The sequence below is a fragment of the Megalopta genalis genome, chromosome 1 (assembly GCF_051020955.1).
Source record: "Megalopta genalis isolate 19385.01 chromosome 1, iyMegGena1_principal, whole genome shotgun sequence".
Lineage (NCBI taxonomy): Eukaryota > Metazoa > Arthropoda > Insecta > Hymenoptera > Halictidae > Megalopta > Megalopta genalis.
Genome location: NC_135013.1, coordinates 45,817,451 through 45,828,394, shown reverse-complemented (window position 1 = coordinate 45,828,394; position 10,944 = coordinate 45,817,451). Strand labels below are relative to the sequence as shown.

The 10,944-nt window shown below is 32.9% G+C and overlaps 2 protein-coding genes and 1 long non-coding RNA gene across 7 annotated transcripts; 1 reads left to right on the top strand and 2 right to left on the bottom strand.

Annotated features, from left to right (window-relative positions):
• Positions 1-1,058: 1,058 nt before the first annotated feature.
• On the bottom strand, positions 1,059-6,769 carry LOC117229397 (uncharacterized). Of its 4 annotated transcripts, XM_076528522.1 has the most exons (8): positions 6,611-6,769; positions 5,612-6,030; positions 5,469-5,547; positions 5,324-5,390; positions 5,192-5,247; positions 4,888-5,107; positions 4,570-4,778; positions 4,090-4,500 (listed from the first exon to the last, which is right to left on the bottom strand). In XM_076528522.1, the coding sequence occupies exons 1-8, from the start codon at positions 6,685-6,687 to the stop codon at positions 4,422-4,424; spliced, it is 1,206 nt and encodes a 401-aa protein (XP_076384637.1). In that variant the 5' UTR covers positions 6,688-6,769; the 3' UTR covers positions 4,090-4,421. The 4 variants fall into 4 exon arrangements, with proteins under 4 accessions (XP_076384636.1, XP_076384637.1, XP_033341718.1 ...); XM_076528521.1 differs by lacking the exon at positions 4,090-4,500 and adding an exon at positions 1,059-1,612 and having other exon boundaries at positions 5,324-5,547; XM_033485827.2 differs by having other exon boundaries at positions 5,324-5,547; positions 6,611-6,768.
• Positions 6,770-6,886: 117 nt separating this feature from the next.
• LOC143263806 (uncharacterized) lies at positions 6,887-8,251 on the bottom strand. Its single transcript, XR_013037131.1, has 3 exons — positions 7,825-8,251; positions 7,388-7,659; positions 6,887-7,294 (listed from the first exon to the last, which is right to left on the bottom strand). It is a non-coding gene; the product is annotated as an uncharacterized LOC143263806 (long non-coding RNA).
• Positions 7,423-9,614, top strand: rnh1 (ribonuclease H1). 2 transcript variants are annotated; one of them, XM_076528543.1, is made up of 6 exons: positions 7,423-7,518; positions 8,517-8,699; positions 8,762-8,861; positions 8,932-9,062; positions 9,133-9,397; positions 9,478-9,614. In XM_076528543.1, the coding sequence occupies exons 1-6, from the start codon at positions 7,433-7,435 to the stop codon at positions 9,553-9,555; spliced, it is 843 nt and encodes a 280-aa protein (XP_076384658.1). In that variant the 5' UTR covers positions 7,423-7,432; the 3' UTR covers positions 9,556-9,614. The 2 variants fall into 2 exon arrangements, with proteins under 2 accessions (XP_076384658.1, XP_033341720.2); XM_033485829.2 differs by lacking the exon at positions 7,423-7,518 and adding an exon at positions 8,280-8,419.
• The last annotated feature ends 1,330 nt before the right edge of the window (positions 9,615-10,944 follow it).

The following is a 10,944-nucleotide window of genomic DNA, read 5'->3' as shown; positions in this document are numbered from 1 at the left end:
GGGATACGAATTAACCAGGCGTAAGAACACCGAATTTTCTCCGGGAGTGCTCACGTGCCAGTGTTGTGCTCGCACGATCCCAGAGGAGGTCCTCTACTGCAGCGTTTTCCTCCGCTTATAAAATCGCGGGGTGACGTCACACAGATGCAACGTCACAACAGATCAAATGCATCCCTAAGGTGGGATGCAGGGTCTCGGTAGGAAAAGTGGGAGGAGCGAGCAGAAACATGTAGACGAGACGAGGAAGGGTAAGGCGGTGTTCCAAGAGGTTTGGAAACGGTAGGCCCCATTCATTTCCTAAAGATATGATTGACGGAACGGTGTCGGCGTAGCGATGTTAGTATAAATGAACCTGAAACTAGTGCGCAGCTCGTTATCTATGGATAGAAATGGAAAACCTAGTTTCCTCTCGGTGTCAATCTTTGGGCATCATTCAATTTTGTTTTCCTTTTATGCTTCATCTGGTTTTTGCGATTCGAACTTCAGGCTATTGTTTTGGAGCGGCGATTTTGCTTTTTGAGTGTTAAAACATGCAGAACTAAAATAAATCTTCATTTAATAATTCAATATATTTAGCAGCAGTGTCAGTCTTCAATCAATAATAGTTAAATTGCCTACTTGGATGTCATTAAAACAACCCGCCTTATATATTTTCCTTTTGTTTGAATTCAATTCGAATTTCGATTAATCGCTCCAAATTATCGATTTCCAAAATGAAATCGGCTTATTGTAATGTTCTTTAACAAAATTTAGACATTTTAGGACATTCACTTTTTTAAATGTATGGCCTTTTTCTGGATATCCGTCCATAACATTAATACGAGGTTTGGTTTGCGTGATCGATATTGGTAGAGAAAGATTTTTTTATTTATTCTGCAGGAACGGATGTGAAGCTTGTGATGGGGCACGCAACGCGAATTTCCGGAAGGCAATACAAAATAGTACTAGGTACGTGATCGTTGAATCGTGGCATATCGCCTCCGAATTGCCTTCGAATCGTGCACGTGGTCTCCAGATATATTAAAAAATGTTCCATGTATAAAAAATTAGAAATAAAATAGTTAAGGCATCGTTTTTATTCTAGCATTACAATGTATTCATAGTAATGTACAGTGGCTCACGAAAGTGTTCGAACGCTTTTTAAAACGCAATAACTTTTTTAAAACTGAACTAGGGGACTTGAATCTTTTTCAGATGATAGCGAGACTAGTCTACCAAACGATGATTAAAATGCTTTTTTTAAATTTTGCTATTACTTGGAATGACAAAAAAAATAAAAAATTCTCGTTTTTTAACTTTTTTATCTGAGCCTATAACGGAAATTGAAAAAATGCTTCTTGTAGATCTCGCGGTACTAATAAAATATTCAAATATTATTTACACAAAGTGGGTGTCCCATTGGATCCCTCGATCGGTGTTGATTACTCATAGCTTCGGCCCTGCTGAGCCGAGAGAAGCAAGCAGCAAGCCACGTGGCAGCAAATCGTCGTGCACGCGTTGCCGATGAATATTCTCTCGGCCTGCTCGAAATGTAAATCGTTCCGACACTTCTATCGAGCCGTTTCTTCTTCAGAAATGTCTACAGAATCCGATCCTGGGTAGAGTTTTCGTGCTGGACAAAAAACTTTTCGTAAAAATACAAAAATATTGCGGAGATACTGCGCACGTCGACACTTTTTTAAACTTTCACATTAATTTATAGTTATTTAGGACCGAAAACAATCAATGAACTGTATACCACTATATTCGGAAAACTTTTCTCTACCTTTTGAGATCGATTAGAACTTTCTAACGTTTTTACTTTTCATGCAATACCTCATTTTTGTCGAAAATTTTGAGTTTTTACAAAAGCTCGGATTCTTGTTCGGGGAGTGAAGCTCTACAAGAATGTTATGGTGGCTATAGGAAATGAAAAATCGTGTCGGTCAGTGTTATCGCCGCGTCGAGATACTTAGGGTAGCGGACAACCTCGAGTCGGCGCGAAGAATACAATAACAATTTTTCCTTAATACAGGACGAAACCCGCTGAACGTTTACGACTCATGGAAGAAAAGACCAGCCCATGGCCTGCTTTTCTTCCTTCAGATTAAAAGCGCAAATTAAGATAAATTATATTTACACCTGTCTTTACACAATTGCCACCCCCATAAACTGAATTCAGTCATACAAGTTGTAACAAAAAAGATACATACTATAAACTAATCATAAAATCGTGCAAAATAGAGATATGAAACGACATCAGTTATAAGTACACCATAAATCGGATAAAATCAACTACATGAGCATTCTAACATTTCATACAAAGATCACCAACAAACTTTACTTACGGCTTTCGACGATATATTTTAATTTGTGTTTCCTCGTTATTGTTATATCGCTGTTTGGTTGGAAAGGACGTCGTAAGAATATTATAAGATTCGTAGCCATGCTTGTACGATGCAGACAACAACAAGGATGCTGCAAAGAGTTCAGGAGAACGTTACACAACGCGTCTGATAGAAAAATCGGCACTTTCCACATCCACACATACTAACCCAGGAAAATTCGTCCCTAATTGTTATTGAATAAGTGTTTGGTGATAATGCAGTGAAAGTGAACGTTAGAATAACCTGCCTGGAGAAATCTTTCTGTTCGTCACTGTCGTATACAGAATAGCTGTGCAGTTCATCATACGAGGTCAATGCACTACTCTCCTGACACATATTTCCGATCATGAAATGAATTCACAACTAAATATATGAGTTTCTTATTACTAATATTTCCCACACTTTTCAAACGAACGAATCCTTTATGTTCCTTAACGGGGTTATTTATCAATAAAATAGCTATGCGAATTATTCGTTTAATTCTGTTCGGACACGGAATTATTTAAATTAAAGTATCATTTACGTATTTCGACAGGGTTACTTATTCTTAATCTTCACTATACATATCGCATAAAAATTTCATATGGTACGCATGAGGTGTCATACACACCAGAAAATTAAAACGACTGTCACGGTTAAACTACATATTATTTCGGGTCCGGAAAATTAGTAAAATATTCTTGAGATATTCTGAAATAAGAATGAACAGCGTTTTTCTTAAAATTATAACTGTCACGTGGTAAAAAAAATATCGAAAGTTCATGCTCCGTGACTTGTTCATTGATTCGAACGCGGCACAGAGTCCCTCTACAATTGCCAAACTCAGTGGTAGGAGCACGTGGCGCTCGATCGATCGACCACATCGTATTTCGCGCCATCGCCTCTCATTGGTCAGTGTTTTTCGTTAATAACTCGTAAACAAAACCGCAGATTGCATTTTCGCAAAGGAAAAAGTTACTTCAAATGACATCAACTACGCTCTATTTTCGGCTGTTAAAATAATTCTGGAACATCCTGTATATGTTTTACTGTGTAATCAGTTATTTGATTAAAAAATCCGATTTATATTACGATTAAAACTTGCCCTTTGAGAAAAATCATAAAATAATTCATGATCAATCTCTTACGAAACTAACAATAATCTTTAAAATCCTAATAGCTTCTTAATTTACAATAAACATAAAAAATTACACGAATCACCGCAAAGTAACAGACAATCAGTGTTGTTCGGCTTGCTGCTGACTCACGAATTTTAGGTACTTGTTAGCAGAGCAACCTTTTCTTACCGTTACTGTTTTCCGCACGGCCTACGTTAAACAGGGAACAGGAATGGCACCCAGGAAATTTAACAAAGCAGAACAAAAATGCTTCCATCTTCAATAATAACTTTCTCTAAGTTGGAGTAAGATGGGTAAATATTTCGATGAGTCAGAAATACACGATTAGCCGAAGATTGTTTTGTGAGAGATATCTCAGTTTTTTTGTCCTGAAATAGTGAGAGCTAAATGGTAATTCATTTAAATTGTACATGATCGAAATTGTCTATCTCTCAAAATATCTTGGACGCCGCAATTTTTGCTGTGATATAAATTTCACATTCACACTATTATTATTTCTAATTTAACAGATATACATATATATATTTATTGCATACTCTACAAATCAACTTTCATGCAAAGGTACTTTTCTTTCCTTTTGTAGGCATCTTATTCAAAACAAAGTATTACAAATTCCTAAATGCTTGTTTTATTGATGTATATTAAAGGTACAAGAAGCATCTTGCATTTGTAGTTTACAATTTAAAGTCATTCATTATCGTGCTTGTTCGGCTTTAACTGCCGAAGCGTACTATATTTTATACAAATTAAAATTAAAATAAGTGATATTTCATTATCTAATATTCAATTGAGGACTTTTCATTTTCTACATATTAAGATTTTCTCATACAATTGTTTCCAGCTCCCTATTTCCCATGTTTATTTCCTTTTAGAAATATTTGAAATAAAATTCATTGCCATTATATATGGCATTTTTTGTCAAACTTGATAGATTTGATTAAGAATCATCGAACAATGCACGGTGCACTGCTCCTAAACTTGGTTGCACATAACTTGAACTAACACTCCTTCTAGATCTGTAAACGTGCGCAGAAATAGTAACGTTTGTACACAAGTATCCTACAGCTATGAGATTATATACTCACTCTGTAATAGATCTAACAGCAGGTCCTGTAGGATTATTTTTTGGTCGTGGATTCACTAAGAGACATTTCATAGGATGCCCATCTAACTGTCTATTATGATAAGTTTCAACAGCTTTAGTAGCATCCTTTAATGTTTTATAAATAACCTCTGCAGTGCCTGGTCGCACTAATCTGGATACTAATAATTCTCCTACATCTTCGAATAATTCCTGAAACAAAAAGATGTTAATTTGAATTTCTCCTATTTGCTTGAACTAATTTTCTAAACTAATTTGCTTCACTAATTTTCTTCATTACTCATTAATCCAATAATAATACCTTAATATCTTCTTGAGTGACATTTGCTTGTAAATTTGATACCACAATTCTATAACCAGTAGACTGTGATGATGAACTAGAAGTAGTTTTGGGACGAGATAAAACACCCATAGTGCGTGATTTGCTTGGAACTGAATCTAGTCTTGATTTTACTCCTATATCCCTGTGACTTCTTGAATCATAATACTTTGACTCCATTGGCTCTTCCGCTAATATAGTACTAAAAAATAACATTAATGTTGGCCATTGCATAAAAAATATGTAACAAAATGGAAATGTTACATGTACAAGTAAGAGCATGTACCGTGATTTTGTGCCAAAACTCCAATCATCTTTGTATGGAGGAGAAACAGCTTTTGTCTGAAATTGGTCAGCATGAATGTAGGTAGTAATATTTCAAAGCTGACTGTATTACATTTCCTGTACAAATATTTACCATTGAAGAGCGTGCAATAACTTTATAATCTCTCACTCTTTCTCGTTCTCTATCAACATCAGGCTTCCTAGAAGGTACAATTCTTGAAACATTATTACTTGCTGGTTTTACCCATGTATATGGAGATGCAGGCTTAATACTGAACACAGGAGGTGGAGGAGGTGGTGTTGGAGCATATTCATTATTCACAGTTCTTCGTAAAGGTGCTGCTTCCATTAAATAATCTAAAAGATGCAATTGCATTAAATAACTTCATTGAATCCAATTGTTTAAACAAATATTGTGTACCATCATTATAATCCATGCTCATATCTCCAATGTAATGAGGTTCTGCAAGTGGTGGTGGCCTATAACCAACTGCTCTTGTTGGTGGTGGCATATAATTGTTTGGAATATTTGGTGGCAATGGATGTGGCATAATTGGAGGCATCTTATTAGTTGACAATGATAACCTTCCATTGCGACCTGTCTTTCGAGAAATTCCAGGCAATTGTGTTTCTACTTTTTTCAATTGCGATGCACGAATTTTGTCTAACTTTAATCTAGCATCACTTTGTTTTGCAATTTCTGCGAGTTTGTCTCTTGCATCTGTTAGCTTTTCTCGATTCTTTTGTATAATTTTAAACCGTGCATCTGTAATAACTTGTGAGCCCTGTCCCCTTACAGAACCATTGGCACGTGCACCCCTATTAATCCTCCTTCGAATACTATATAAGCAATTACGAAACAATATAATTTTACATTTATATAATTAAATTCTTTTTATTTTTTCTTCTTACTCTAAAAATAACCATTTGATCATCATAATGTTATATATCTATAAATACAAGTAAAAGAGACTAATGTCAAACTTTATAGATAATAAAGAAACAAACACATTGATAATACTTAAAATAAATAATATTTGCAAAATATATGTCTAATTAAATACGGTTAACATTTATAAGAATGAAAACCATTTATAATAACAATGTAAAAAGCATTATTAAGAAATGTTAAAATCTGAAATATTGTAATATCTATCATTCAGTGAAAGCAATCAATTTAAAAGATTTCTATGTTGTAAGCATGATTCTAATGAAGAAAATCTTCGGATTACTAACATCATGAAGTTGTTTAGAAGAACCATCATAATTAAGGTAATATTCCTTTATAAATACTGTCAGACGAATAACAAGTAAATTTCGTTAATAATTGTAAGCTCAATTCTTTAAGGTTATAGAGAAATCGATAAATCAGAACTCACTACGGAGTAAATTTATTACTAATGTTTGAAGATTGCCTCACCCTCCGCTTTTGCTTCTCATTCCTGACGACTTTGACTTCTTAATTATATCGTCTAAACTTAGGCCCACATCAGCCATACCGTAATATAATTCGACTATCCGAAACAGACGCGTACCATAAATCGAAAATTGCAATATTCATAAAGGTGGATTCTCACATTCCTACACGTCGTCTACTGTACTGAAAATGTATATTGTAAACGCGCTTTATCGATTTTACATTTACAAATGTATGCAGAATTATTTTGATTTATATAAAAATCAACATAACATAAAGTAATAAATAATATGTATATTTAACATTTGGTGATATGTTCATGTATATTCAACACTTATAAGCAACACAATTTTTGCTAAATCGTATACAATAATCAGACTAACTTCTATAGACTTTTCTTACTCCCTAAGCTGACATGCTCATCCCCACCAATTTGCTGCGCTTCCAATCTGCAGTGGATTCTGTGTTAGCAATGAATCGTCAGCCATTCAGAGCAAAGAAAATTTCTATTTCGACCCTCGCTAACGGATTAAGCTGCGGCGGCCTAGAAGTGTGGAAGAGTAGGTCCCATTACCGTACTTTGTAAAATTATAAATGCTTATTCCTCCAAACATTAGATTAATATTCGCTTTTTACTTTAAATAATTTATTTCTTTTATTCTTACTAAACATGTGTATAATTATCCTCTGTAACATTAGATATTTTACTTTAGATATTAAAAATAACCTTTATATTTTATATATATGTACATGCATAATTATAGACACGGCTTTAAATACCTGAAGCAAAGATAAACCATCTGCGTGACATCACATGTGGGAAAGATGTATAAGCTATGCTTATATAGTATTGTAGTACATAATACTACTTATACAGTTTCAAAGGAACATCAGTTAAAAAAAGTATTCAAGTTAATAAATGTTTTTTATAAATATTTTGGTCATTATAAATTTTATCTTTTACAATCTTAAATCGTAAAATTATAACATATTTTAGAGGTTATAATTTTGCACAATTTATTTAAATTCGATGTTGAGATATTGATAATATTCTGTAAAAAGTGTTTGATTCATTATTTTCTTAAAACTTATTTTAACTAAAGTAAATAATAAAAATATGAATATACGAATGTTTAGAGAAAAGCTATTTATTTACATTGACATTACACTTAATGCATTTAGATTTCTTTACACTTATTAGTTAGAGAATAAAATACCTTTCGTCAGTTTACTGTGTCCCCGATATAATTACTTTGGTTACATCATCTTTATATACGTTAACTTAATATGAAGAATACAATACAGATACATTTTAATGTTTCAAAGAATTAAGTTCTTGTACAATATGCTGGATAAATTGGAATTCTACTGCATTTGAAACATCATCATCAAGGAAATGTTCAATAGACTCTTATGCATCTATATCATACTGAAATAGTTTATTTATTATTGAAAATTATAATAAAATTCAAAAAGAAAAGTTAAAGATAGTGCTATTAATGACAAGTGCTGCCTCTAGCAGCAACATTTCAATATAGAGCATGCTAATTGCCAAACCATGTTGGCGAATCATTCAAAACAGTTCTATCCATCGCTCTTTTAATTGCTTATAATGTTTTTAATTTTATGTTTCGTAGCCACTGACACTACTGCATTTATGTTCTTTACAATACTAATATGCGCATCCAACAATAATTTCATATTCAAATATTAACAATAATTACAAGTGTGTCATTTGCTGAAATCACTAAAAATGCCAGCAGCATATTATGCAGTTGCCAAAGGTCATCAACCTGGTATTTATGGTACTTGGTAATATATTTTTATTCCCTTTACATCTCATTAATTATTACTGTATATTATTTTAAACCTATTTTATACAAATTTTACATAATCTTTTTTCAATTAGGGATGAATGTAAAGCTCAAGTACACCAATATCCTGGTGCTATATTTAAGAAATTTCCATCCCAAAAAGAAGCGGAAAGCTTTATTCGAGAAAAGACAAGTACTGCAAAAGGAAAGGTGAATTCTGCCAAAAAAGAGACAAAAAATATACAAACTCTTGGTAATATAATCTCAGCAAGAAAAAGGTACAGTAGATGTTGAAATATCAATAGAACAAAAATATAATTTCAATATTTAACTGTCTTAGATCATTACCTGCAATAGATAAACATGTCAAAGAGAAATTACCTAGAAAGAAAATCAAACTAATAGGTATAAGCGATATTCCATCTACATCCACTGAACAAGTAAATGCCTACTGTGCACATAATAATTGTTCTAATATTGCACTTGTATTTATCCTAAAATATATTTCAGACGTCATCTTCAAAGTTTACTATTGATGATGATGGATATGTCAATGTATACACTGACGGAGCTTGCTCTTCAAATGGTTATAAGAACGCACAAGCAGGTTTAGGTGTATGGTTTGGTCAAGATCATCCCTTGTATGTTTTGTTAGATTTTTTTAAAATACATTTGCATTTACAGAAGTACTTTATCTCATTATAATTATAGAAATGTATCACAACCAGTTGTTGGTAGAGCAACTAATAATAATGCAGAGATTCAAGCTGTGACTATGGCTGCAAGAAAAGCAAAAGAAGCAGGTATAGAAAAATTAAAGATTATTACAGACTCGAAATTCTTGATCAAATGCATAACTGAATGGATGCCAAAGTGGAAGAAAAATGGATGGAAAACTGCAAATGGTAATCCAGTTATAAATAAATTAGAATTATTAGAAATGGAGGAGGCACTGAAATCATTAAAAATAGCTTGGGTATGAACAATATTATAGTTAATTTATGCATACATTATACTAATCTTGTATTTTAAACTATTCATGAAACCATATTACAGAAACATGTTAATGGGCACGTTGGAATTCATGGAAATGAAATGGCTGATAAATTAGCAAGAGCAGGTTGTTCAAAATAATAAAAATATTTATTACATAAACTATATAATACTCGAAATATATTTATTTTTAGACAATAGTTGTAATGTGTTCCTTATTTTCTCCCCAAGTAGGGAAAAGTACATTAATTTTTAATTAGAGCTTATATAATACATTAACTATTTCTCCAGGATTCTTTATAGATTCCTTGCTTGATTCTAGATATATTTGTTTTAGAAGAATATATACAATGAGGAGCAACACTGAGTCGGTACTCAGTACTTTTTAAAACTGAACTAAAAATTACTTGAATTGATAAATCCTTTTTTAAATTTTACTATTGGATTAACAAAAAAAATAAATCCGTTTTTTAATTTTTCTATCTGAGCCTATAAAGAAAACTTAAACTTCATTCCATTCAATTGCAATTTTAAACAATATTTCAGTAAACTGGTTTCTATAACATCCACAAAAATAGAAGTCATTTAATCGAGTTTTAAAAAAGTTGTTTTACAAGGTACTGACTCACAGTTTTGTTACTCGCCTAGCGATGGTGATGATTAGAACTGCTAGTTTTGAATCAGTATGATTCGATCACGTTCGTTTTCGTTCCCAATTACAGAGACTTTTCGTAAATGTCTTTGATAGGTTAAGAACATAACAGTTCTTTGCATACGTCTGCACAATTGCACATAACTATGTATTCAGTCAGTGAAAATATGAACATCATCTCATAAATGATTGCAAAGACAAGTAAACATATACGAACACGAATTTAAATAATCCCGGTAAATTTGACATTATGTAACCATTAGCCATCTATTTCTGTATATACAGGGTGGTCCACCTAAATATCTCCTCTAGTTGCGGGGGTACAAAAAAAATTTGTTATGCTATTTAAATGGTTTGGAAAAACCATCGTATTGCAAAAAAATGTTCTTTAAGGTTATTTTTTTCGAAGTTTTCAAGGTCATCGATGTTTTTTGCGTATAATTGTATTTTTTTTTATTGCATTGTGTAACTGATGTAAAAGTACGTTCAGATGTAACCTTGAAATGACCTTCGAGATCAAAAATTAAATGGAAACAACAAATTTTTGTCTATCGAGATTTTAGAGACGAAGACGTCGTCCGGAAATCTATAAGTGGCAGAGACCTTGGACCGTAAATGTCTGGTGCGGTATCTTGAGTAATCAAATAATCGGTACTTATTTTATAAATGGAACATTAAGTGGGCAAAAGTATGTAACATTCCTGCAGGATGAACTACAGATGTTTTTAGATGATATACCGTTAGACATTCGTGGAAGAATGTGGTATCAGCACGATGGTTGTCCGGCCCATTCTATACGACTTGTAAGACAAGTTTTAGATACACTGTTTCCAAATTGTTGGATTGGACGTACTGGACGTGTAACGTGGCCAGCCCAG

What these genes read in the sequence shown, in the direction of transcription:
- LOC117229397 (XM_033485827.2), bottom strand. Translation starts at nt 6,687, where the DNA reads ATGGCTGATGTGGGCCTAAGTTTAGACGATATAATTAAGAAGTCAAAG. An exon ending in GAGCATGGATTATAATGATG is followed by an intron (nt 5,548 to 5,611) that starts GTACACAATATT and finishes TGCATCTTTTAG; the next exon opens with ATTATTTAATGGAAGCAGCA. An exon ending in AGTTTTGGCACAAAATCACG is followed by an intron (nt 5,108 to 5,191) that starts GTACATGCTCTT and finishes GTTATTTTTTAG; the next exon opens with TACTATATTAGCGGAAGAGC.
- rnh1 (XM_076528543.1), top strand. Translation starts at nt 7,433, where the DNA reads ATGTATAAGCTATGCTTATATAGTATTGTAGTACATAATACTACTTAT. An exon ending in CATCTACATCCACTGAACAA is followed by an intron (nt 8,862 to 8,931) that starts GTAAATGCCTAC and finishes AATATATTTCAG; the next exon opens with ACGTCATCTTCAAAGTTTAC. An exon ending in TTTGGTCAAGATCATCCCTT is followed by an intron (nt 9,063 to 9,132) that starts GTATGTTTTGTT and finishes TTATAATTATAG; the next exon opens with AAATGTATCACAACCAGTTG.